This window comes from Melospiza georgiana, chromosome 4 (assembly GCF_028018845.1).
Source record: "Melospiza georgiana isolate bMelGeo1 chromosome 4, bMelGeo1.pri, whole genome shotgun sequence".
NCBI classification, from domain to species: domain Eukaryota; kingdom Metazoa; phylum Chordata; class Aves; order Passeriformes; family Passerellidae; genus Melospiza; species Melospiza georgiana.
Window position 1 is genome coordinate 1,468,374 of NC_080433.1, and position 26,627 is coordinate 1,495,000.

Consider the following 26,627-nt stretch of genomic DNA (forward strand, 5'->3'; position numbering starts at 1 on the left):
ACGGTGCCCCCAACGCCAAGAGAGCCTCCATTCCCAAGATCCCCTGCAGCGCCAAAAGCCCTTTGAATACCAATCCCCCGCCTTTGCCAAGGGTCCCCTCAGTGCCAATCCCTCAGTTCCAAGCATTCCCTCATTCCCAAGGGCTCCGCATTCCCAAAAAAACACCATTACCAAGGAAACCCCCTCCCCGTCCCCCCCACGTTGCCCCGAAATGGTCGCGCCCTCCTCACCCGCTCGCGGCCTCGCGCTCTCCACCGGCCCCGCCCCCTCCCCACTGCCCAATCAGCAGCCAGATCAGCGCACAGCACTGTCCAATGGCGCAGCACTTCCGGGTCGGGCGGGGTTTATTTACCTCTCCCCTTGCGGTGACGTCAGTATCTCCGCGCGTGACGTCACGGGCGCTCCGCGGCGCGCGGGTGGGTTGGAAAAACCGGGAATTTTCCCGCGGGAATTGCGCGGCCTGGGATGAGCTGGGGAGGGAATGAGGGGGGGATCCCGGACTGCGGGAGCCCCGAAGGGAACGGGAACTTTTGGGTTTCCTAAAGAAAAAAAGAATTTATGTTGTTTTTTCCTGAGGAAAAAATGAATTTTTGTTGTTTTTTTTTTTTTTTTTTCTCAGGAAAAACAGAAATTCCTGTTCGTTTGGGAGGGAAAAGGGAATTGCTGCTTTTCCTGGAGGAGGGGTTGGTGTCTGACTATCCGCAGGAAAAAGGAAATTATTTGTTTTCTAAAGGGAAAGGGGAATTTCACATTTTCCTGAGTGAAAAAGAAAATTTATGTATTTCCAGCGGGTTTCTGGCTTTCCTAAGAGGGACAGGAATTTTGGAGTTTTCCCAGAGGGAATGGGAATTTCTGTGTTACCAGGGGGAGAGGCTGGTTTCTAATTTTTCTTAGGGAAAATGGAAAATCCTGGTTTTCCTGAGGGAGAAACCCATTCCTGGTTTTCCATATGAAAAAGCAAAATTCTGTTTTTCGTAATGGAGTGGCTAATTCTTTGTTTTCCCAAAGAAAAAGGAAGTTCCTGGTTTTCCTAAAGGAAGAGGGAATTTCGGGTTTTCTGGAGGAAGAGGTGGGGTCCTGGTTTTCCTAAGTAAAAAGAAATTGCCCATTTTTCCCTGAAGAAAAAGGGAATTTCAAGATTTCCTAAGGGAATTTTGGTTTCTGTTTTCCCTAAGGAAAAAAAGGAATTTCTTTTTGCCTAAAGAAGATGTGGTTTTCCTATTTTCTTGAGGAAAAGGCTGATTTCTGATTTTCCAGAGAGAAAATGAATTTCTGCTTTTCCAGAGGTTCCTGGGCATCCCAATGGAAAAAGAAACTTTGGTTTTCCCGAGGGAGAAGGGAATTTCTGTTTTTCCTAAGGGAAACGTCAGATCCTGGATTTCTTTAGGAAAAGAAAATCCTATTTTCTGGAGGGAGAGACCAGATCCTGATTTTCCCAAGGAAAAATAATGGAATTTTTGCTTTTACTGAGGGGTGACTGCTTCCTGAATTTCAGAGGGAGAGGAAAATTCCTGCTTCTCCTGAAGGACAGGCCAGGTCCTGGTTTTCTAAAGGGCAATTTTCAATTACCCTGAGGGAGAATGAAACTTTTTCATTATTCTGAGCGAGAAGGAAATTGCTGCTTATCCTGAGGGAGAGGCCACTTCATGGATTTCCTGAGGGAAAATTTCCCGTTTTTCTAGAAGCAGACACCAGGCTCTGCTTCTCCTGAGGGAAAACGTCATTCCTACTTATCCCAACACTCCAAACCAACCACAATATTCCCTCAAATCCTGATTTTTTACCTCTTTCCCCTCAGGCCCGGCTCCATTGCAGAGCAAGAGAGGCAGTGGCAGCTCCTGAGGCTGGTTCAGGAGGGAAACCTGGATGTGCTGTGGGATTTGTGGATTTCCTGAGGGAAAAATTCATGTTTTTCTGGCAGTAGACACAGGTTTCTGCTTCTCCTGAGGGAAAACCTCAATCTTCCTTATCAAACCCCCCCAAACCAACCAGGATACCCCCAAAATTCTGATTTTTTACCTCTTTCCCCTCAGGCCCGGCTCCATTGCAGAGCAAGAGAGGCAGTGGCAGCTCCTGGGGCTGGTGCAGGAGGGAAACCTGGATGTGCTGTGGGATTTGTGGATTTCCTGAGGGAGAAGCTCCCATTTTTCTGGAAGAAGGCACCAGGCCTTGCTTCTCATGAGGGAAAACCTCATTCCTCCTTATCCCAGCCCTGCAGACCAACCACAATATTCCCCAAAATCCCAATTCTTTGGACCCTTTCCCCACAGGCTCAGCTCCATGGTGGAGCAGGAGAGGCTGCGGTGGCTTCTGAGGCTGGTCCAGGAGGGAAACCTGGATATGCTGGGGGATTTGTGGATTTCCTGAGGGAGAAGCTCCCGTTTTTCTGGAAGTAGACACCAGACTCTGTTTCTCCTGAGGGAAAACCTCAATCTTCCTTATCAAAACCCCCCAAAACCAACCAGGATACCCCCAAAATCCTGATTTTTTACCTCTTTCCCCTCAGGCTCGGCTCCATGGTGGAGCAGGAGAGGCTGCGGCGGCTCCTGAGGCTGGTCCAGGAGGGAAACCTGGCTCTCCTGCGGGATGAGCTGAGGCTGGATGAGGTTCCAGAGGCTCGCAGCTGGCGCTGGGGACGTTTGGGAGATTCCCTGCTGCACCACGCAGCTCGTTTGGGACACCGGGATGTGCTGGAATTCCTGGTCCAGGAGGTTGGGATGGACATGGAGGTGGCCAATGGGGACTACAAGAGACCCCTCCATGAGGCTGCGTCCATGGGGCACCTGGAATGTGTGTCCTTCCTCCTGGAGAGAGGGGCCAGCGTGGACTGCTTGAAAAAGGCTGACTGGTAGGTGCTGGGATTTGGGATCGGGTGGGGAGGGTGGGAATGTGGCTGCTGGAGGTGGTGTTTGGGATTGTGTAATGGGTGGGAAGGAGCTTAAGGATCATCCTGGGACATCTGGGACACCTTCCCTTATCCCAGGCTGCTCCAGCCCCAGTGTCCAGCCTGGCCTTGGGCACTGCAGGGATCAGGGGCAGCCCCAGCTGCTCTGGCAATGCCAGCCCAGGCAGGAATTCCTCATTGCCAAGATGCCATCCATGGCTGCCCTCTGGCAGTGGGAGCCATTCCCTGGGTGCTGTCCCTGCAGGCCTTGTCCCCAGTCCCTCTGCAGCTCTGCTGGAGCCCCTGCAGGCCCTGCAATGTGCTGGGAGCTCTCCCTGGAGCCTTCCCTGCTCCAGGGGAACATTCCCAGCTCTCCCAGCCTGGCTCCAGCCCTGGAACAGCTCCATGGATTCCTCTGGATTTGCTCCCGCAGCTCCAGGTCCTTTTATTGGTATCCCAGAGCTGGACTCCGTGTGGGATCACCTGAGTGGAGCAGAGAGGGCAGAATTCCCTTCCCCTGCTGCCCACACTGTGGATCCAGTTGGATTTTTGGGAGAAATTCCAGCCCTATCCCTACTTTCTCCCTGTTTCTCCCAAAAGCTGTAAATTACCGCTCCACTCTTCCTGTAGGGATGGAAAAATAAAACAGGGATTCTCCCCTGCTCCCAGATGAAAGCCTGGGAGGGTCCTTTGCAGCTGAACTGCCACAAGTCCACAGGCAGCATTCCAGAGCTGGGAACTGAGGCTGTGCCAGCCTGGAGCTGAGGCCAAGATTCCACGAGCCTGGATTTGTGTGGCTGTGCTCTTCCACCCATGGATAAAAGCAGGGAGCTCTGTGCTTCCTAAGGCATACCCAAACCTTTGGGAAAAGTCTCATTTGCCTTAAAAACACAGAAAACTCTGAGGGACTGCATGGAAAAGGTGCTGGAATATTCCCAGCCTGGAACAACAGTGCTGTAAAACCTCCTGGATCCTCAGGCAAAGCACCTGAATGAGATTTGCTGTGCCAGGTTATTTTATTTCCCTGGATCTTCTTCCAGGACTCCCCTGATGATGGCTTGCACCAGGCAAAACTTGGAAGTGATCAAAACCCTGGTGGAGCACGGAGCCAACCCGTTGTTGAGGAACAAGGATGGCTGGAACTGCTTCCACATTGCCAGCAGGGAAGGGCACCCCGAGGTGCTCCACTACCTCCTGGATGTGTCCCCAAGCTGCTGGGACACCGAGAGCACCACGGGGAGAACGCCTCTGCACACAGCAGGTACACCAGGGGTGGATCAGGGAAGCCTCTGGAATCTCATCCAGCCTTGGCCCATCCTGTGGGGGAGCCAGGTTTCCCTCCTGGACCAGCCTCAGGAGCTGCCATGGCTTCTCCTGCTCTGCCATGGAGCCGGGCTTGAGGGAAAAGAGGCAAAAATATCAGGATTTTGGGGGATATCCTGGTTGGTTTGGGGGTTGAGGTAAGCAAGAATGAGATTTTCCCTCAGGAGAAGGAGAGGCCGATGTCTGCTTCCAGAAAAATGGGAATTTTTCTCTCAGAAAATCCTGCAGCACATCCAGGTTTCCCTCCTGGACCAGCCTCAGGAGCTGCCATGGCCTCTTCTGCTCCATCATGGAGCCAGGCCTGAGGGGAAAGAGGCAAAAAAAAAATCAGGATTTTGGGGGATATGCTGGTTGGTTTGGGGGGTTCGGATAAGCAGGGATGAGGTTTTCCCTCAGGAGAAGGAGAGGCTGATGTCTGCTTGCAGAAAAATGGGAAATTTTCCCTCAGGAAATCCATGAATACTTGGGTTTCCCCTCAGGAGAAGCAGAGTCTGGTGTCTACTTCCAGCAAAAATGGGAGCTTTTCCCTCAGGAAATCCACAAATCCCACAGCACATCCAGGTTTCCCTCCTGAACCAGCCTCAGGAGCTGCCACTGCCTCTCCTGCTCTACCATGGAGCCAGGCCTGAGGGGAAAGAGGCAAAAAAATTGGGATTTTGTGGGATATCCTGGTTGGTTTAGGGGTTGGGATAAGCAGGGATGAGGTGTCCCCTCAGGAGAAGCAGAAACCTACAGCCAGAAAAATGGGAATTTTTCCCTCAAGAAATCCTGCAGCACATCCAGGTTTCCCTCCTGAACCAGCCTCAGGAGCTGCCACTGCCTCTCTTGCTCTGTCATGGAGCTGGGCCTGAGGGAAAAGGGGCCAAAAAATCAGGATACTATGATTGATTTGGGGTTTGGGATAGGCAGGAATGGGGTTTTCCCCTCAGGAGAAGGAGAGGCTGATGCCTATTTCCAGAAAAATGGGAATGTTTCCCTCAGGAAATCCATGAATCCCACAGCACATCCAGGTTTCCCTCCTGGACCAGCCTAAGGAGTCACCATGCCCTCTCCCACTCTGTCATGGAGCCAGGCCTGAGGGGAAAGAGGCCAAAAAGTTGGGATTTTGGGGGATATCCTGGTTTGTCTGCAGGGTTGATATAAGCAGGAATGAGGTTTTCCCTCAGGAGAAGCAGAAACTGGTGTCTACTTCCAGAAAAATGGGAATTTTTCCCTCAGGAAACGCACAAATGGGCCTCTGGAATTCTTGGGGTCCTTGGATCGAGTCCATCTCTCCCTGGCACAGATGGATCCGAGCTCCCTTGGAACAGGGATGTGATTTTCCTCCCTGGTGAGAGAAGCTCCCCAGCTCCAAGCACATCCTGGCATTTGCAATTCCTGAAAGCAGCAGAGCTGCTGGGAGGAACTTTCTGGGATCTGCCTGGGGATGGATTTCCTTAGCACAGCCTCAAGCTGGGCCTGGGGAAGTTCAGGTGGGATATTGGGGAAAATTCCTTCCTGGAAAGGAGTTGTAAGAATTTGTAAGCATTGGGATGAGCTGCTCAGGGCAAGGGTGGAGTCCCCATCCCTGGAAGGATTTAAAATCCATGTGGAGGTGGCACCTGGGGACATGGGGCAGTGCTGGGAATGGTTGGGCTCAAGCACTTTCCCAACCCAAATGACTCCATGATTCCAGTCATAAACTCCAAATTTTCGAGTCTCCTTGCCCTCATGCCATGGTGAGAATTCCAGGGGTCCTTTCTGTGGAGGAGAGGGACAATCCCTGCTGGGAATGCTCAGGAGCTGTTGTTGGAGCCCACCATGTCCACAATTCCCTTTTCCTTGATGTTAAGGGATATTTAAAGGGAATGGGCAGGTTTAGGAATGCCAGGCATCCCCAGGATTATTGGGAAGCACAGGAGGGCTCAGACCACATCCAGGGTGGGAATCAGGCTGTGTATTCCAGGTCTCAGCAGCAGAGATGAGCCCTGCCTGCCCAAACCCCTTTCCCAAAGGATTTAATTGGGATTGACTCCCTGGAAAATCCCGAGGTGCTGGGAGGAGCCCCTGCTGTGCTGTCACTGCTGTGCCTTTTGCAGCCCTTGCTCTGCCACTCCTGGCTCATCAGCAGTGACAATTCCAGCCCCTGGGCACCACTGGGTCCTTGTGCTTGACCTGGGAATGCAAAAACCAGGGAGTGGGTTGGTGCTGGGATCACTGCAGCTTGCCTGAAGTGGCTGATCCCGATTTTTTCATGTTCTCCCATCCCTGCCCAGTTCTGGGGGTTGTTTCCATGGGGCTGGCAGCTCCTCTCCCTGCAGGAGATGTTGGGTTGGGATCTGGGACAGGGTCAGGAGCAGGGGGAGCTCTGGGATTTGGGGTTATCCTGTGGGAAGGGGGGAATTCTGACCTTGAGTCAAAGTAATTTCCCTGCTTTGGGATATGGGAGTACAGCTGGGATCCAGCACCTGGATTCTGCTTCCTAGAGGTGTCTCCACCTGTGTTTTCTGTGGCAAAGGCACCACTCCACAGTTTGGGTGGATTTCTGGAATTTCCTGATCCAGCCAGGCCCTGGGGCAGCAGCTGGAGTGGGAGTGACTGGGAATGGGGAAGGGCTGGAATTATGGAATTAGGGAATTAGCATTTAACCCCTCGGTGCCCCCAGTGCAATTTGATCCCAAACTGCTGCTCCCTGGTATCTCCTCACTCATCCCATGGGATATTCCCAGTTCCCAAGGCAGGAGCAGGGATAAGGGATGGTGTTGGAGCTGCTGGGGGGAGTCATGTCAGGACCAAGTGCCTGTTCCAGGGGTTTCCATGGATTTCCATCCCAGGGGTGTGCCTTTGAGCACATTAACCCGTGACCAGGCCAGCTGCCTTCCTGAAGGGTCATTTTCTCCCTCCTGCAATTATTTTTTATATGAATAAGGGTTGATTCCTTCAGCTTTGTTGCTTCTTGTATCCCGAGGGAAGAAAGCTGGGAGGAGGTAATTAGAGGATGTGGAATGCAGCAGAGGATCCCAGCTGTCCTGAGCCTCTGCTCCTGATAAAAGGTGGAATTGTGAGGGATTTTTCTTCCCATGACTTGGATTTTCCATCAGCTTGGGTGAAGAACAGGCAGGGAGCAGGAGCAGAGAGCCAAAACCTGGGAATCCCTCAGTGGGATTCCAGCTGAAAGCACACATTTCCCAGGAGCCCTTTTCCCATCAGCTGATGGAGCAGCTCCAGCTTTGGTCTGATATTATTTTTCTCTTGAATGTGTTCCATTTGTTTTGCAAAATGACCTGCAGAGGGAAAAAAAAAAAAAAAAAAAAAAAAAAAGCAGCTGGGTCAAAGCTGTGTGAAGTGAAATGTTTAAAAAAATCAAAAACTGGAATATTTCAGTGCCTCGGGTTCAAATCCTCCCCCTCTGTTGTTGTTTTCCCTCTGAGATGGGTGAGGATGATGAGGTGGGAGTGGCTGAGGAGGGCTGGGAGTGTTATCCAGCATTTCCCCAGCTCTGTGTTCCTTTTGCTTCTCCCAGATCCCAGTCAGGAATGAACAAATAACGGGGAGAAACCCTCTTTGTTCCAGCTGCATTCTGTGGCAGATGGAGCCAGGCATTGCCCATTCCATCCCCATTTCCTGCTTTACCTCACATCCCCAATGGCATCAGAGGAAGGGAAACCTTTTTTCTTTAATCCACAAAAAACCTGATGAGAATGAAGCCCCTTGGAGCCCCTTCAGCATCCCAAAAGGATCAGCAACCCGAGCATGCCTCGCTGTAGGAACACAATGCCACAGACCCACAACCAATCCATGTTTTCCCTGATTTTTTTCCCATCTTTTCCCAGCAATGCACGGCTGTTCCCAGGTCGTGGAGCTGCTCCTGGAACGGTAAGCAGGCTCCTCCCAGCTTTTCCTGCCCCAGCTGCCATTCCCTGCCAGGATGTGCACACAAAGGATGCTTGTGCTGCTCCAGCTGCCCTGCTCTCCATCCCGAGGCTGGCTCCTCCTGCTCCAGGTTTTTCCCAGCTGGGAAAGGGACAAGGATTCCCTGGGCATGGGCTCCCTCTTGCTTGTGACACAAATCCCAGTTATGTAACTCAGCCCTGGCTTTGTTTTCCCTGCTGATTCATTCCCGGTGTGACAACAGCCAGAGCAGCTTCTCTAGGCTGGGCTTATCCTTGTTTTCCTGGGGAATTGCTGGGAAGTGGCTTTAAAGCAGCTCTGTTCCCTTTCTCTGTTCTCCCTCCCCAGAGCTGGAGCAGCTTTCCCTGGGAATCACAGCTCATCCCAGCCTGTCCATGCTTGGCTCAGCATAAACAGCTCTGTGATCTTTGATTCAGTTTTCTCTCATTTCACTGCAGTTCAGCCTGAATGAGATTGTATTTTGTACATCATTCCATGAGGAGCTGCTTATTCCCTGCTTCCAGTGCCCTCATGGAAACCCTCTGGCCAGGAAAAAGGGAATCATAAAAGATCTGTAGAGCCCCAAAGAGCTGAACCACATCTCTGTTCCCAAAAAAACCCACAAATCATTCCCCAGACCCTAAAACACCAGGACAGGTTTATCCATGGTCTGTGGATGAGCTTTATACATTCCATTTTCAATCCCAGCTGCTGGGAGTCTCCTTCCATGAGGGTTTTGGAGCTGCCCACAGCTGTGGGCTGGTTTTCTCTCCTGTCCCTTGCAGGTGCCAGTACAGAGGTGACAGCAGGGACAGCTGTGGGGTCACTCCCTTCATGGATGCTCTCCAGAACGGGCACGTTGGCATCGCCCGGCTGCTCCTGCAGAGACACCAGGTGGGTGCCAGAATCCCTCAGTGCCTCCTGCAGGAGCTCAGCAGGGCTGCCAGGGCAGGTGAGCCACGTATTCATCATGACTGGAGCACAAGGAGGCAAATTTCCAACTTTTAAAGAGAGAAATTGTGTAAAAAGGCAAATCCCCCTGGAGATGGGAAGGATTTGGCTGAGTGAGGCTGTCAGGAATCATCTCCTGGGGCAGGAATTGTGGAATGGTTTGGATTGGAAGAACTTTAAACAAGTTTTAAAAGCTTTAAAATTCATCTCATTCCACCCCTACCACAGGCAGGGACACCTTCCATTATCCAAGGTGGCTTCAACCCAGCCTTGGACACTGCCAGGGACCCAGGGGCAGCCCCAGCTTTGGTGTAAACGTGTCCCCAGAGCTGGTGCAGTGGGATGGTGACACCAGGCAGTGGCAGGAGGGGACAGGACATTCCCAGCACTCCAGGGGCAGCTGTGGCACAGCCAAAAGCAGCTCTTGGAATGCCAGGCTTGGTATGGAGGCTCCAGTGGTTGTAGATAATGTAGAATTGTCCATCCATGAGTTACCCAGAGATCCTCCCTGCCCTCCCTCTCTGCTGGCAGCTCCTGCTCCTGTGCTGGCTCCCAAAAATCCCTGATTTCCTCCAGGGAATGCCATTAGAGCCAGCTGTGCACAGCAGGAACCAGACCACTGCAATCAATCACTTATTGATTATTGACTGATTGATTGATTGCTGGATGATCCCAGCTGGTTGGGGCCCCCTCATGGCTGATTCTCCCAGAGGTGTTGGTCAGATCCTGGATTTCCTAAGGAAAAGCAAATGCTGTTTTATGGACTGGGAAGTTTGCTGTGGCTTTAACCCCACATTTCAAGCACTGAGGGTGGGAGAGGTGGGAAACCTGGTGGAGGTTCCAGAGGGTGCAGATCTCACTTGGGACGAGTGCAGTCTGTGTGATTTCCGTGCTGTTCCCTCCCTGCAGGCCTGTCCCACAGCTGGGGATGCCCTGGGAGCTCAGGCCCTGCACAGGGCAGCTGTCACAGCCCAGGATGGCTCCATCCACTTCCTGGTGGCCGAGCTGGGCCTGGATGTCAACGGGACAGCGACGTCCCTGCAGCTGCCAGCCCTCCACTACGCAGCCAAGGTCTGTCCCAAGGTCTGTCCCTGCTGCCAGTGCCCTTGGGCAGCCTGGGCCAGGCACTGAACCAGGCACTGAACCAGCTGGATCAGCTGTTGGCCACCATGGGGGAATTGCCTTCCTGGCTCATCCTGTGCCACTGTCCCTCTGCTCCTGAGCACTCCCATTCCCTGTCCAATTCCCTGTCCCATTCCTATTCCCTGTCCCATTCCCTGTCCCATTCCTATTCCCTGTCCCATTCCTATTCCCTGTCCCATTCCTGGCCAGTCCCATTCCCTGTCCCATTCCTAACCAGTCCCATTCCCTGTCCCATTCCCTGTCCCATTCCTGACCAGTCCCATTCCTTGTCCCATTCCTGGCCAGTCCCATTCCCTGTCCCATTCCCTGTCCCATTCCTAACCAGTCCCATTCCCTGTCCCATTCCTGACCTGTCCCATTCCTGACCAGTCCCATTCCCTGTCCCATTCCTGACCTGTCCCATTCCTGACCTGTCCCATTCCTTGTCCCATTCCTGGCCAGTCCCATTCCCTGTCCCATTCCCTGTCCCATTCCTGACCTGTCCCATTGTCCCATTCCTGGCCAGTCCCATTCCCTGTCCCATTCCCTGTCCCATTCCTGACCTGTCCCATTCCCTGTCCCATTCCTGGCCTGTCCCATTCCCTGTCCCATTCCTGGCCAGTCCCATTCCCTGTCCCATTCCTGGCCAGTCCCATTCCCTGTTTTCTGGGCATCAGAAGAAACGTGGGCAGCAGGGTGAGGGTGGGATTCTCCTTCTCTGCTCTGGCGAGATCCCACCAGATCCCAGCCCTGGGGACACAGCAGGGGGACCTGGAGCTGCAGAGGAGAGTCCAGAGGAATCCATGGAGCTGGGCTGGAGGTCCTGTGCTCTGGAGGCAGGCTGGGGGAGCTGGGAATGTTCCCTGGAGCAGGGAAGGCTCCAGGGAGAGCTCCCAGCACATTGCAGGGCCCGCAGGGGCTCCAGCAGAGCTGCAGAGGGACTGGGGACAAGGCCTGCAGGGACAGCACCCAGGGAATGGCTCCCACTGCCAGAGGGCAGCCATGGGTGGCATCTTGGCAATGAGGAATTCCTGCCTGGGCTGGCATTGCCAGAGCAGCTGGGGCTGCCCCTGATCCCTGCAGTGCCCAAGGCCAGGCTGGAGCAGCCTGGGATGGTGGCATTGGAATGGGATGGGCTTGAAGGGCCCTTCCCACCCAAACCATTCTGGGATTTGGGACACTCAGAATCCATCCCCAGGGATTTTTATGGAAGTTGGGGATGGAGAAGGGAAGGGAGACCCTTCCTGGAGTGCTGAGATTGCCAGTGAAGCCCCCAGACCCCAAAATCCCTTCCTAGAGAGGAGTCGGGGTGGGGATGGATCCAATGGCAGGCTGGGAGAGCTGGGAATGGAGGGAATTCCCTGGAGAGGGAGCCTGGGGTGGGATTTTGGGAAGGGATTCCCAGAGCAGCTGGGGCTGCCCCTGATCCCTGCAATGGCCAAGGTTGGGCACTGGGGCTGGAGCAGCCTGGGATGGTGGGAGGTGTCCCTGCCATGCCTGGGGTGGCACTGGAGGGGCTCTGGGGTCCTTCCCACCCCAGGAATTCCATCTTTGTGTCCATCTGCCTGCAGAGGAGGGACAGGAGATGTCCAAAAGTGGGAAAGGAGAGCTGGGAAGGTGGGGGGAGCTCCCAGAATTTTATCAGTGTCCTTCACACCAGAGTTGTTTTGAATTCCAGAACCACTGGAGCTTTCTCCTGCTCCCAGCCCATGTGGGGAGCAGAGCTGTGGGTCCTGCAGCATTCCCTGGGAATGCAGAGCAGATCCCAAAACTTCCCTGCTGACCAGGATTCATCCTGGGATCCAGCTGGCAGCACAGGAATGTCCCTGCTCAGACCCAGGGATGTTAAACCCAGGATTTTGGTTTGTAGTGGGAATTAAACCTCATCCCAGTGCCCTGATCCTATAAAAACATCTGTGATACTCCCTGGGAATGCAGAGCAGATCCCAAAACTTCCCTGCTGACCAGGATCCACCTGGCAGCACAGGAATGTCCCTGCTCAGACCCAGGGATGTTGAACCCAGGATTTTGGTTTGTAGTGGGAATTGAACCTCATGCCAGTGCCCTGCCCCTACAAACCCATCCGTGCCACTCCCTGGGAATGCTGGCACCATCCAGGCTGGCACAAAGGAGCCCTTTCTCCCATTTTCCTGGCCTCCTGCTCCCAGCAGCCACGTTCAAAGCCCTTGTGGTTGCCAAGGGTACGTTGAACAGCAGGGCTCTGGGGGGAATACAATGTGCCTTGGAGGAAATCCCAGCTCCTGGGATTTGGGAATGACTGGATGGGATTCTCTCCCTTCCCTCCCCAGCCTTGGTGTCACTTTGTATTTACAGCATCACTCGTTTGCCTGGTGGGTTGTGTTTTTATCTCCCTCTTTTCTTATTCTTTTGCATTTATAAACACATGAAAATCAAATTATTTTTTAAATTCAATTTGCTGCCAGGGCTGTGGCAGCTGCAGCAGTTCCAGGCTCGGTGTCTCTGCCATGGAATTGGGTTTGCAGGGAAATGGGAGCCTTGGGATCAGGGAAGATGCTGTGGAATCCTGTGGGAATAGGGAAAAAAGAGAGGGGAGAGGGGGGATAAAAATGAGAGCTTTCCATTCCCAGGCTGCAGGACAAAGACTAATTCATGGCACTGAGGATGTAATTCCAAAATCAGGCGTGTTATTTAGGGAAAAGGGATTTATTTCTGGAAAAGCCTGTGCAGGGTGGAAGGAGGGGGGGGGCTGTGCTGGGTTTTTCCCTGTGGAATTTGAAATTGGCTCCTGGCAGAGGAAGGAGGGAGGGAGGAACAGTGGATTGGGGCTGGGTCTTTTCCCAGGGGATCCCAAATCCTGCAGGGATCCTTTGGGAAATGCCAGTGCCTGAGGGAGGCAGATGAGCTACAGCCCAGGTCAGCAACAGGTTCTGCTCCTGGAGCTGGAATAACCTTGGGAACATCAACTCCAGATCCCCTGGGAATGGAGGGATTTGAAACTCAACGTTGGAGAGACCTCAGAGCCTCTGCCAGGACCTAAAGGGGCTCAGGAGAGAGACCTGGGATAAGGGATGGACACAGGGAATGGCTCCCACTGCCAGAGGGCAGCCATGGGTGGCATCTTGGGAACTGGGAATTCCTGCCTGGGCTGGCATTGCCAGAGCAGCTGGGGCTGCCCCTGATCCCTGCAATGCCCAAGGCCAGGCTGGAGCAGCCTGGGATAGGGACAGTGTCCCTGCCCATTGGAATTTGATGATCTGTAGGGATTTTTTCCAACCCAAACCATGCTGGGATTTTAGGAAGCTGCCTGGTGGCACCTTTCTGGCCAATTCCCATGGGATAATAATTCCCATGAGTCCCATGGGATAACCACTCCTGCCCCGTGGATCTGATCTGAAGGAGCTGAGCCTGATTCCCACCTGCTCCCAGATCCTCTGGAGCTCCTGGTGCCCCCAGACATGACCAGGCCAGGGCAGATCTGTGCAGTCCCAGGTTGGGGATGGATCCAAGCCCGGAGCTGATCCCAAACTCCTCGTTCTGCAGGAAGGACATGGCCACACCATCCAGACCCTGCTGTCCCTGGGCGCTGATCTCCACGCCAAGGATGGGAAGGGCCGTTCTGGTGAGAATTCCAAGCTGCTTTTCCCAGCTTTATGTGAGCTTCCACAAGCACATCCCAACCACAGCAGGCAGGGAGATGCCAAACTCATGGGTACATTTGCCCTGGGGGCAGTGTGAGGCATCATCCCAGGGGTTTTTGGGCATTTTGCATTCCCTGGCTTTCAATTTCCTGGAATTTCTGCTGGGGCTTTTCCACTGGGGGAAGAACAGAGACGTAAATTGGGAAATTCCTGCTTATTTTTCTGAGGAGCTCCGATGCTGCCTCTTCCCCATCAAATTTGGCTGGAATGATCCTGTTGGAAGCAGGTTGGATGGACAAACACAGGGATTGAGCTCTTCAGCCTCAATTCCTCAGCAAACAGCCTGGAAATGGCTGATGAGCAAATAACACCAGAGAGCTGGCACGGAAATGGAGTTGCTATAGCGATGCCGGAGAGTCGGCATTCCCGGCGGGAGAGGCTCAGGCAGCTCTTGCATCAGCATCTCCCAAAAAAAGAAATTAAAAATTCAAATTAAAAAAAAAAAAAAAAGATAAACGTGGTTCAGCCATTGCCCAGATTGTCACATTCCCCAGCCCTGGGTTTGGTTAAAGCCATGTTTCAGCAGTGCCATCTCTCCCTCTGCCCCCTCAGTGACTAAATCCGAGCTCTGCTGAGCCCATCCAACCCTGGCATGTTTTTTCCTGTGGCTCCTCCTTGGCTGGGTTTGGGTCACTGCGTCCTTGGGAAGCTTCTCATCCACATCAGGATTACCCAGAGGGATCAGGATGCCTCCTTTGGATCACAGGGAAGGAGGATTTTTAACAGTGAGGGTGGGCAGGGGCTGGGCTGGCACTGCCAGAGCAGCTGGGGCTGCCCCTGATCCCTGCAATGGCCAAGGCCAGGCTGGAGCAGCCTGGGATGGTGGGAGGTGTCCCTGCCATGGCAGGAGGGTGGAGCTGGATGATCCCAAACTTAATCCTGCTATTCTATCCCAACCCAGAAACCATCCAGGTGGGACTGGATGATCCCAAACTCAATCCTGTGATTCTATCACAACCCAAAACCATCCAGGTGGGACTGGATGATCCCAAAGTCAATCCTGTGATTCCATCGCAACCCAAAACCATCCAGGTGGAACTGATGATCTTTACCTGGATAATCCCAAACTCAATCCTGCGATTCCATCCCAACCCCAAAACCATCCATGTGGAACTGGATATCTTTAAGATAAAGCTCAATTACCCCAAATTTAATCCTGCAATTCCATCCCAACCCCAAAAACCATCCAGGTGGAACTGGATGATCTTTAATTGGATGATCCCAAACTTAATCCTGTGATTCCATCCCAACCCCAAAACCATCCAGGAGGAACTGGATGATCTTTAAGATAAAACTCAATAACCCCAAATTTAATCCTGCAATTTCATCCCAACCCCAAAAACCATCCAGATGGAACTGGACGATCTTTAATTGGATGATCCCAAACTTAATCCTGTGATTGTATCCCAACCCCAAAACCATCCATGTGGAACTGGATGATCTTTAAAATCAGACTCAATAATCCCAAACTTAATCCTGCAATTCTATCCCAACCCAAAACCATCCAGCTGGAACTGGATGATCTTTAATTGGATGATCCCAAATGTAATCCTGTGATTCCATCCCAACCCCAAAACCATCCAGGTGGAACTGGATGATCCCAAACTCAATCCTGTGATTCCATCCCAACCCCAAAACCATCCAGGTGGAACTGGATGATCTTTAAAATCAGACTCAATAATCCCAAACTTAATCCTGCAATTCTGTCCCAACCCAGAACCATCCAGGTGGAACTGGATGATCTTTAACTGGATGATCCCAAACTCAATCCTGTGATTCCATCCCAACCCCAAAACCATCCAGGTGGAACTGGATGATCCCAAACTCAATCCTGTGATTCCATCCCAACCCCAAAGCCATCCAGGTGGAAGTAGATGATCCCAAACTCAATCCTGTGATTCCATCCCAACCCCAAAACCATCCAGGTGGAACTGGATGATCTTTAAGATGAGACTCATTAACCCCAAACTCAATCCTGCGATTCTGTCCCAACCCCAAACCCCTCCATAACCCCACAGTGCCGAACCCCATTTTTCCCCCTGGGGCTGCATTTTCCTGCAGAGCAGGGTGGGGCAGGCCCGGGAGGTGACAGAGTGCTGCTGTGTCCCCAGCCCTGCACGCGGCCAGCGCCGGGCAGCGCGCGGGGGCCGTGGCCGTCCTGCTGCGGGCCGGGCTCCGGGACGCTCCTGATGCCTCGGGAACGCTGGCCCAGCAGCTGGCCAGGAGCCCTGATGTCATCCAGCTCTTCAGGGGACACCAGGCAGCACCTGAGGAGGAGGAACCTGCTCCTTTTCCACACGGTACAGTGGTCATTCCTTATCACAGGGGTTCCATGCTGTTATCTCCTGTCACAAAGGTGTCACGCCTTCTTGGTGTTTCTCGTGGGCATCTCCTCGCAGCACTGACTCTTTGTCCTTCACAAGGCACCCAACAAACACCAGCTTTCTCCTCACCCAGCTAACCCACTCTTTTATAGCCCTCATCCTCATTGGACACAGCTGTGGCCTGTTCCTAACCTTTGATAACTGGCCCAGCTGCAGCACTTGAGGGGTGAGATCCACTCCTTCTTGGTGTTTCTCATGGGCAACTCCTCAGAGCACTGACACTTTCTCCTTCACAAAGCGGCCAAATGACTCAAATTCCCCTCTCAACACCACCCCACTCTTTTACAGCACTCTTGTCCTTGGTCATAGCTGTGGCCTGTTCCTAACCTTTGATAACTGGCCCAGCTGCAGCACTTGAGGGGTGAGATCCACTCCTTCTTGGTGTTTCTCATGGGTAGCTCCTCAGAGCACTGACACTTTCTCCTTCACAAAGCAGCCAAATGACTCAAATTTCCTTCTCAACACCACCCCACTCTTTTATAGCACTCTTGTCCTTGGTCACAGCTGTGGCCTGTTCCTAATCTTTGATAACTGGCCCAGCTGCAGCTCCTCAGGGGTAAGATTACTTTCTACACCATCTTTATTTTCTTATGTTCTATCCCCCTACAATCCCTTGCCAGATTTAGGGAAACAGCTGAATAAAATCCCCATATTGATCCTCAAAGTCAGGAGTCTCTTTAAATTAAGGATCCCCCAAATAGGGGACTTGCCCCCATGAACAGAATCCCCTTCAATTGTATCTCCCACTAATGAGAGAACACTAAAAATTAAGAAACCTCCCAAATAGAGGATCCTCCCCTAAATTGAGGAAAAACCCCTAAACTGAGGAAAAACCCCTAAATTGAGGAAACCTCTCCCAAATTGAGGACCCCCCAAATGGAGGATTCTCACCCAGACTGAAAACTCCTCCAAAGTGATGAAAACCCTAAATAAAGGAACCCCCCAGGCTAAGGAGCCCCCCAAAACTGAGGATCCCCCCAAATTTAGGTCTGTCCCCAAATAAAGAACCCCCCATAAAGTCAGGATTTTTACCCAAATTTGAGCAGAGCAGCCAAGCTTGGCATTTGGGAGTAGATTTAGGAGAAATGTTTTAAATAGCATTATCTCTAAAGATAATGGAGGTGATGGTCTGGGCTCTTCCCTGGGAGGGTGGGGAGGGCCTGGCACAGGTTTCCCAAAAAATTGTGGTTGCTCCATCCCTGGAAGTGTCCAAGGCCAGGCTGGAGCAACCTGGGAGAGTGGAATGAGATGATCTTTAAGGTCCCTTCCCACCCAAATTATCACATTCCTGTTCTGATCCATGGTTATAAATTTATTTTCTTCTTTCACCTCTTCCTGTGCAGCTCCCTGAAACAGAACCATCCAGGGAAGTGCCACTTCCAGGGATCCTCGTGGCTTTTCATGGGAATTTCCACACCCTGAACATCCCCATGGAGAAAATCCACCTGGATCATGGATTTACCTGCTCTCCACAAATCCCTTAAACTGTTTTAATTTGCAATTTAACTTTTATGTGACCTCTTTGGGTAGCACAGAGACTCTTGGAGCTGCTTCCACCTTTTGAATCCTCTTTGTAGCCCAAGCTGATCCCAAAACCTGCAGGAATCTGTGGTGGGACCTCAGCCCTGTGAGGACACCAGGGATCTCTGGATCAGACTAAAATAAGGAGGGGTTTTATCCCAGACTGGAATGCTGGCAATGCCCAGCACTGATGAACTTTAAATCCCAACAATCTGCTCCTGGGATTCCCAGCAAGGTAAGAGCAGCTGCAGCTGTTGGGTTTGTGCAGCTGCAATTATAAATTCCATCCAAAACCGATGTGTCCTTGTCTGTTTGTGATGCCAAGAGTTAAAAACTGATGGAATTCTGATTTTTTGGGGATGGCAAATATTAAAAATCAAGAAGGGAGTGAGGTAAGGCATGCACCATGAACCATGGCTGGGTTTGAGTGGGAAATTCCCACCTTGCTCTCCCTGGAGCAGCCTCTGGATGGGTGAGGAAATTATTTTATTCCTCCAAAAGGAATAAAAAAAAAATTAAAGGATAAAATTTAAAATTTAAGGATCCATGGATCCTTAAATCCATAAATCCAGCTCTGGCCTCCCTACAGCAGGAAATGCAAGGAGCTGCTTCATTCCAGCTTTTTATTTATCATTTTAATAAGCCAAGGAATATTTGTGTCCTCCCAGAATTGCTGATGAGAAAAACCAGTGGGAATGTTCCCAGATATCCATGGAAACACAAAGGGGAAATTCCTTAAAAAACATGGGAACACCTCAAAACACCAAGGGGAACGTGCATTATTTTGGGGGTTGGAAAAGGAATGTGGGTTCAGCTTTATACCTGCAAAATTCCCCCAGGGAATTCTGGTTTTTCCAAAAACTTTTCCTTCCTGTTTTTTTATTCCCAAACAATTGGGATGTAGGAATGCAGCCTAATTAGGGGTTTTTGTTGGGATAGTTGGCACATTGCTAATTAAAAGTGGTCCATGGGGCCGGGTGGAAAAGCATCAGATGTGGAGGGATTGGGGGGGTCCATTAAACCCCCCTAAACTGAGGAACCCCCTCATTTAAAGACCCCACTAAAGTGACAACCCACCCTAATTTAAGGACCTCCCTAAATTGAGGATGCCCCCCAGTGAACCCCCTAAATTGAGGGGCTCCCCAATATTAAAGAACATCCCCAAACTGAGGATCCCCTTGAAATTAAGGATGCACCAAATAGGGGACTCCCCCCAGAAAGAGAACCCCATTCAATTGTATCCCCCAATGAGAGGTCCTCCAGAATTAAGAACCACCCCCAAATTGAGGATCCTCTCCTAAATTGAGGAAAAACCCCCAAATTGAGGAACCCCTAAACGGAGGATCCCCCCCAGACTGAAAACTCCCCCAAAATTATAAATAACCTGAACAGAGGAACCCCCAGGGTAAGGAGCCCACCAAAACTGAGGACCCCCCAAACCCAGGTCTGTCCCCAAATAAAGAACCCCCCATAAACCGAGGGCCCCTCTCCAAGTGGAGAAAATGCCCTAAACTGAAGAATCCCCCAAATGGAGGATCCATGAAAATTGAGGACCACCCCCCATTGAAGGGCCCCCCTAAACTGAGACCACCCCAAATAAAGGGCTCCCCCTTTAAACTGAGAACTCTCTCAAATTAAGAAACCCGTCCCCTTGAGGGCTCCCTAGAGTGAAGTGCCCCCCAAATTGTGAGCCCCAGAAATGAAGGAGCCCCCCCAAATTTCGGACCCCCCCCAATATAAAGCCTCCCCCCGCGCACACCGAGCCCATAGGGGCGGCCGTGGGACTGCGCATGCGCGCCGCGCCCCCACCACGGTGGCAGCGCCGCTCGCGCGCGCATCGCTCCCGCCCCTTGAGTGACAGCCCCGCCAGCCAATGGCGTGGCGCATCCGGCCGTGATTGGCAGGCGCGTGGGCGGGGCGCAGGTGGCCCGGCCCCGCCCCTCCCGGCGCGGTCCCCTCACGGCGGCGGCTCCATTTTCTCGCGCTCCCGCGGCCCCCGCGTAGCGCCCGGTTCGCCTCAGCCCCGGCCGAGAGACCCCCGAGACACCGCGCGCCGCCATGAATGAGGAGTACGACGTGATCGTGCTGGGCACCGGCCTCACGGTGAGGAGCAGCCGCCGCCCGCTCGCGCCTCGGGCCTGCTGCGGGCGGCCGCCGCCCTGCCCCGCCCCGCCGCCCCCCCTCCGCCATCCCCCGGCTCCTGCGGCTGACCCCCTTCCCCAGCTCTCACCCACCCCGGCGCCGCTGTCCTTTGCCCGTCTATCACCTGATCATCCCCCCTAGGCTGGGTGTGAGCCCCCCCCCGCCTGGGGCGCTCGGGGCTTTATCCCCTCCCCCAGGGTGTGCGGTGCCCTCCCCAGGCTCTCACCTGATTCTCACCCCACTCGCCCCATTCAGGCCGTGTTCTTCAGCTGTCACCTGTCCATCGTAGCCCCCCCGCCTCTGTCTGGATTCTCCCCCCTGTCCTTATCCCTAAAATTACTGGGGATCTGGTGTATGTGACCCCCTGGGGGACCCCTGGGTGCTTTCCCCTGTCATTAATTATCTCAGCACCCCCTCGGCTTCAGTCCCACCCCCACCCTGGATCCTTTCCCATTCATCTCCAGCCCAGCCTGGGATCCTCCCCCTCCGCCCCTCAGCATTACCCGGGGGTCTGGTGCGTGTGACCCCCCCGGGGGACCCCTGCCTCATTTCCCCATCATTAACTCTCACAGCGCCCCGCAGCTCCAATCCCATCCCCACCCTGGATCCTTCTCCCCATCCCTAACTGGACCCCCGGGTGGGGGTTTTATATGATTTATATATATATATATATTTTATAAGAGCTCCTCGTGTTTGGATATCCCCGTCCCCGATCCCCGCCGCTCCCAGGGGGCCCCAGGAAATGCGGTTGTTTTGCGGAGCGAGGGCGTGGGGAGACTCGGACAACAAAACGCCGACGGGCATTTATTGCCTTTCATTTATTTTTTAATTATTACCTTATTTTTTTCCATTCACGCATCCCTTCCCCCTTCCCCCCGTACCCCAAGCCGAACGTGGCTGCAGGTCCGCGCAGGGTGGAGGCAGCCGTGCTTGTCCCCCCCCTCTCCATCCCCATTCCCGCTCCGCCTTTGCAGCCTTCGGCTCCATCCAGCCCTGACTGCAGCAGGAGGGGGATGGGAGGCTGGCGAGCCTGTCAAATTTCCCTTATTCCCCCCTCCAAAAAAAAAATCCCCTTTCCTGCGGTGTGGCTGCATCCCGGTGATCCCTGAGCAGAGCTGACAGCTGATGGGGTGCGGCGGAGGGAGGGGGCCGAGCCCTGGTGGGGCTTTGTCCTATTGTGGAGGATGCAGCCCGCGCCGCAGGCAGCCCTGGGGAAAAAAAACCATGGCAGTGCCGCTGCCCGGGAGGTTTGCAGGGGGATTTCTGCCCGTTCCTGCATCCCTGGGGGCCGGGAGATGCCACGGGAGGGCGGATTGCAGGTTCCAAATGCGAGGCATTGTTTGGGGAAGGGGGGAAGAAAAATCCAATATGGTGGAAAGGTTTTCCTCCTTGTGCAAGTGGCCTTTCCTGCTTTTGTTCCCTCCTGTTGGTGGGGAGAGGTGGCTGGACAAAGGGATCTCTTTGGGGTTGGCCCAGTGGGGTTCCCCCACTTCCCCTGGGCTGGAGATTAAATTGAAATCCAGGCGTGGTTTGGGTGCTGTGATTGATGGGGCTGCTGAAGGCACAGCTGGGTTATCATCCCTACTATCCCCCTCTTTTCGCTTTGGGGAGAGGGGTGACACAGCTGGGGTGTGGCACAAGGGAAGGTGTAAGGGAAGGTGTGAGGTGTACCCTGAATGTGGCACAAAGGGAAGGTGTAAGGTGTACCCTGAATGTGGCACAAGGGAAGGTGTAAGGTGTACCCGGGATGTGGCACAAAGGAAAGGTGTAAGGTGTGTGTCCATCTGCTCCAGGGGACACCCAACTGTCCCAGCTGCTTTCATTCCTTTCCAGGCTGTCCTTTGAGGAGGAGCAATGGTTTAGGAGGAAAAAGCTTCTTCCCCTTGATAGGGAAAGCTGGAGCCTGTGCTAACGCCTGGCCCAGCCCAGCCAAGCAGGGAAAGGCCCTTTTGGGGAGGTGAAATATAATGAGCTCGTAGTGAAGGGGCCTCCAATAGATCGGAGCTGCATTAAAATGTTAATTTATGCTTTAGTGTGAGCGGGGTATCAAGTTGGTGAACGCAGGGCTTAATCTCAAACTGACAAATGCCAGTGTAAATTTGACAAAAGGCCTCTTGTGAAATCACTTTTAAGACAAGCTCCTGCTAATGAGCAGCGGTTGAGTTAAAAGGAATAAATGAGGGCCGAATTTTAAGGTGTGCTGACCAAACTGCAGAGCCTGGGAATATCCAGGAGCTCGGATTTTGCTGCTGGTGTGCTGGCTTTGCCTCTGAAATACCAATTAGGGTGGGCTTCGTCTGGTCTTGAGCAGCTCATGTGGAAAAGAATGGAAAGCAGAGGTGCTGGTGCAGCCATCCCAGAATCGCTGCTGCTGGCTCAGCCATTGTGAGCTGGCTCAGGCTGCCCTGGAGGACCCTCCTGACAGCTGTGGTAGCAGTGGAAAAGGATCTGGTACCTGTGCTACCTGAGGAGGAGGAGCTGGAAACACATCCAGTTGTTGCTTTCCTTTTCCAGAGCAGCTGTCACAGAAGTTCTGGTGGTCAGGCTGCTCCTGGATTTGCTGCTGGAGCCCTTCAGGCCCCTGTTGTGGCTCTGAGGTTGTGTCTCTGCTGCTGGTCTGAAGGATTTTTTTCTTTTTCCAAAGGGAAAGTTCGGTTGTTGGTTTAAAGAGGAAGAATGAGTGGTTGGAGCTTTGTAAAAGAGCACAAATAAATCCATTGTAGTGGTCATTCTGGTTGGGTCTGTGGGGCCACTGGGTGCTGTGTGAATTCCACTGGGATGGATCTGGGAGTGCAACATGAATGTTTCAGGTGTTAATCTCTTCCTCAGCAGTAATGAAGGGCTAAAGGCAGCTTTAGGACTGGGATTACTGGCACTCCAGCTATTTCAGCTTTTCCCTTCTGTGTGTTGATCAGAGCCCCCATTGCAGTGCCAGCTCATAGAGATGTCTTAGCCCTGTGGGGAAAAATAATCCTGGATTATTGCTGATACAGTCCCTCAGACTTGCAGAACTCCATGGCTGCTCCTGCTCCCTCTGCCTGGATCACTGTGGATGAAGTGAGAGCTGCATCAGAGCTGGTAGATCTTCCAGCTGCCTCGTTCCTGCTGGGAATGGCTTTTCCAGGCTGCTGGAGCTTTAATAGCTTTAAGGTCCTTGTCTTAGGCTTTCTGTGTGCATCATGTGTGCCAGATTAGGGATCATCTTCCTGCAGCCCTACTGCCCAGCCTGGTTTTTAATCTGGTGCAGTGGTCACACACTGGAGAGCTCCTGGTGGCTGGATTTTCTCACCTCTCTTTACAGTTCACAGAATTTCCCAGCCCACCGTGGTTCCCGCCTCTGCTGTGGGAGCGGCTCGGTGCTTCCTCGTTGGTTATGTCCGAGTGGGATGTTGTGCCTGGGGACAGGCTCTGTTGTCTGCCCTCCCTGCCTCTGCAGAGTTCTTTTCCATGGGTTCTGGGATAACTGAACCCTCCAGTTGAGCCCCAGTAGGGGAATGCTCCGTTCCTGCTGAGGTTTCACTCTTTGCAGGCTGAGCTAAGCTGCTTACCTGCCAGCTGCCTCCCCATGGTAAAGCTATTCAAATCCACCTCAGAGATACAGATTCACTTTCTGTGGGAGCAGAGGAGCCACACTCATCGGTTCAGGATGTATTTATTCCTACAGGCCCGGGCTGTGTGGCCTGAAGAGCCTCAGAGTGACTGTGAGGCCCATGTGGGAGCATCTGCTGCAGGGGACACCCAACTGTCCCAGCTGCTTTCATTCCTTCCACGGCTCTTCCTTTGAGGTGGAGCAATGGCTTAGGAGGAAAAGCTTCTTCCCTTTGATGGGGAAAGCTGGAGTCTGTCTGTCCTTTGGTAGCAGAGGGCATTGTTGCAGTGTGGTGAGGAGTTGTTCTGGCAGGTGTAGGATGGGCAGGAGCTGTTTGTGCAGGTGTGGGATGGGCAGGAGCTGTTTGTGCAGGTGTAGGATGGGCAGGAGTTGTGTTTACAAGTGTAGGATGAGCAGGAGCTGTTTGTGCAGGTGTAGTTTGAGCAGGAGCTGTTTGTGCAGGTGTGAGATGGGCAGGAGCTGTTTGTGCAGGTGTAGGATGGGCAGGAGCTGTTTGTGCAGGTGTGGGATGGGCAGGAGCTGTTTGTGAGGGTGTAGGATGGGCAGGAGCTGTTTGTGCAGGTGTGAGATGGGCAGGAGCTGTTTGTGCAGGTGTGGGATGGGCAGGAGCTGTTTGTGCAGGTGTGGGATGGGCAGGAGCTGTTTGTGCAGGTGTGGGATGGGCAGGAGCTGTTTGTGCAGGTGTAGTTTGAGCAGGAGCTGTTTGTGCAGGTGTAGTTTGAGCAGGAGCTGTTTGTGAGGGTGTAGGATGGGCAGGAGCTGTTTGTGCAGGTGTGAGATGGGCAGGAGCTGTTTGTGCAGGTGTGGGATGGGCAGGAGCTGTTTGTGCAGGTGTAGTTTGAGCAGGAGCTGTTTGTGCAGGTGTAGGATGGGCAGGAGCTGTTTGTGCAGGTGTGAGATGGGCAGGAGCTGTTTGTGCAGGTGTAGGATGGGCAGGAGCTGTTTGTGCAGGTGTAGGATGAGCAGGAGCTGTTTGTGCAGGTGTTGGATGGGCAGGAGTTTGTGCAGGTGTAGTTTGAGCAGGAGCTGTTTGTGCAGGTGTGGGATGGGCAGGAGCTGTTTGTGCAGGTGTTGGATGGGCAGGAGCTGTTTGTGCAGGTGTGGGATGAGCAGGAGTTTGTGCAGGTGTTGGATGGGTCAGGCAGTGAGAGCTGGAGTTGCCGGTGACCCTGCCCAGGTGACCCTGCCCAGGTGACCCTGCCCAGGTTGGAGCACAGCTCTCCAGAGGTGCCAGCCCAGCCATGTGTGCCCGTCCCTGGGCACAGCCAGCCCTCGCTGCCTTTCCAAGAACGCGCCTGGCAGTGCCAGAGCCACTCCCGAGGCCGAGGGGATTTTGCTCGGTGCCCAATCCTCCCCTGGGCGCCGGTACAGGAGCAGCCCTGGCTCCAGTTTCCATCGGGCTGTCTGAGCCTTGCTGAACTGCCGCCCTACTTGGAGGAAATCCACGGAAACCTCCTTGCTTCCCTCCGTTCCTCAAGGCCTCTGCATGCACAGGGGCTGGCCATGACCAGCTCCTGCCTCCAGGGAGGAGCTCATGGTCTTCAGCAAGCATGGAAACACCAACACCTCCAAGTCACTCCTTATTTTTATTTCCATGGACTCGCAGTGGATGTGCTGTCCCCACATTGCAGTGGGTTTCTCCCTGGTTCCCTGGCCATTTCAGCAGCTCAGATCGTTCATTCAGCAGCACAAAGAGCTCCCGGGAGCTGGTAACCTGAACTGGCTGAGGCAGAGCGCTGTAGTGGCAGCGTGACTGCAATTTGCATGGCTTCTGTTGGATCTGGATAGCTGGGGCTCTCCCTGCTGTGTCCTGCTGCTGCTGTCAGCAGCTGCCCCTTGTTCCTGTTTGGTGGTGGTGACGTTTATAAACCAGCAGAAAACGCAGAGATTTGAACTGTGACTCTTCCTTTTTTTATTTGCCCTCCAAACTGTCCCCAGCCCTCCCTTATCAGCACAGGCCGTTTGTTTTCCCTGCTCCCTGACCCGAGTGACAGCGTCACACATCCAGCGCTGCATCCACAGGAACTGCTGAGCTGGGAGGATAAATCCATTGTGCAGCTTCATGGCCATCATGGCTGCACGGGGAAGTGGCCTGAAAGGGCTGGGCAGGATTTCAGAGTGCTCAGTGAGCCTTGGGTTGAGCAGCAGGGTAAGAGCTCCACCCCAGTCCCACAGCCCTGCCCCATGGGTGGGAGTGGAGAGGAGCTTAAGGCCTCTTGTTTCTTCTGCTGGTGCCCCCGTTCACTCCAAGGGATGCACACTCCTCTTCTGGGAACACAGAGCAAGGAATGCTTTGAGGTTAAGTGGGTGACTGAGATCAGCTGACATCCACATCAGTGGATGTGGCTTGTGCAGCTTTTCCTGAGCTCCCTCCCTCCTTTTGGTGCTGATTTAGTCGTGAAACCCTGGTTGGCTTCCTTGTGGCTCAGCTCCAGCGTGGACACTCGCAGCCCTGTGCCACCGTCTGGCCGGGCTGGTGAGCCAGGGCTGTGGGAGATGTTCCAGGGATAAATCACAGCCACAGAGCTCTGTCAGTGTAACTGCTCAGGGATGAGGCCCGTGGTGTGGCAGTCCTGCCTCGGGTGTGGTTAATCATTAACGCTGGAGCCACTTTTACTCCTGTGGTTACTCAGCGGTGTAGGCTTTGAGTAATGACTCCGCACGGGGTTTGGTGCAGCTGTATGTGCTGGGAGGATCTCTGCTTGCTCCAGCCTGTGGGGAAAAAGGAGGGACCTTGTAGGATCCTTGGAAGGATGGTACTGTGGAAGGAAGGAGCTTTTGTGGAAGCGCTGTGGCTCACTACTCACAGTCCACGTGGTGATGATGAAGCCTTGTGGGCACCGTGCTGGAAATCTTCCCTGACTTCAGGCACTGAGTTCAGAGTGTCCTTGCTGTGTGTGAGGCTTTGCTCCTCAGGTCCTTGGCTGGATTGTGGTGACATCCTGGTGGGTGACAGACTGGCCTGCACTGCCCTGCTGTCCCAACAGAGAAGGTTTTTGCAGTGCCACCTGGAAGCAGCAGCACAGCAAATCCTCAGCCAGCCATCCCTGCACCTGCAGATGTCTGACCTTAGAACAAAACAACCCCTGAGAGCTGCTGAAGTTGATTTTGCAGCTTCCTTTACAGCCAGGATTGACTGG

At 53.3% G+C, this 26,627-nt stretch overlaps 2 protein-coding genes across 5 annotated transcripts in view; both read left to right on the plus strand.

Moving 5' to 3' along the window:
• Window positions 1-373: 373 nt before the first annotated feature.
• ANKRD16 (ankyrin repeat domain 16) lies at window positions 374-18,021 on the plus strand. 4 transcript variants are annotated; one of them, XM_058023657.1, is made up of 9 exons: window positions 374-416; window positions 2,507-2,848; window positions 3,925-4,145; window positions 8,020-8,062; window positions 8,863-8,971; window positions 9,938-10,099; window positions 13,673-13,751; window positions 15,942-16,130; window positions 17,558-17,645. In XM_058023657.1, exons 2-9 carry the CDS (start codon window positions 2,517-2,519, stop codon window positions 17,563-17,565), a joined length of 1,143 nt encoding a protein of 380 aa, XP_057879640.1. In that variant the 5' UTR covers window positions 374-416; window positions 2,507-2,516; the 3' UTR covers window positions 17,566-17,645. The 4 variants fall into 4 exon arrangements, with proteins under 4 accessions (XP_057879640.1, XP_057879639.1, XP_057879641.1 ...); XM_058023656.1 differs by lacking the exon at window positions 8,020-8,062 and having other exon boundaries at window positions 17,558-18,021; XM_058023658.1 differs by lacking the exon at window positions 9,938-10,099.
• A 1,647-nt stretch (window positions 18,022-19,668) lies between these two features.
• GDI2 (GDP dissociation inhibitor 2) overlaps window positions 19,669-26,627 on the plus strand; it is a 16,250-nt gene continuing 9,291 nt past the window's right edge. Inside the window, exon 1 of the mRNA XM_058022467.1 lies at window positions 19,669-19,838. Coding sequence (XP_057878450.1) covers window positions 19,794-19,838 — 45 coding nt within the window. The 5' untranslated portion in view covers window positions 19,669-19,793. The remainder of the gene's footprint in view (window positions 19,839-26,627) is intronic.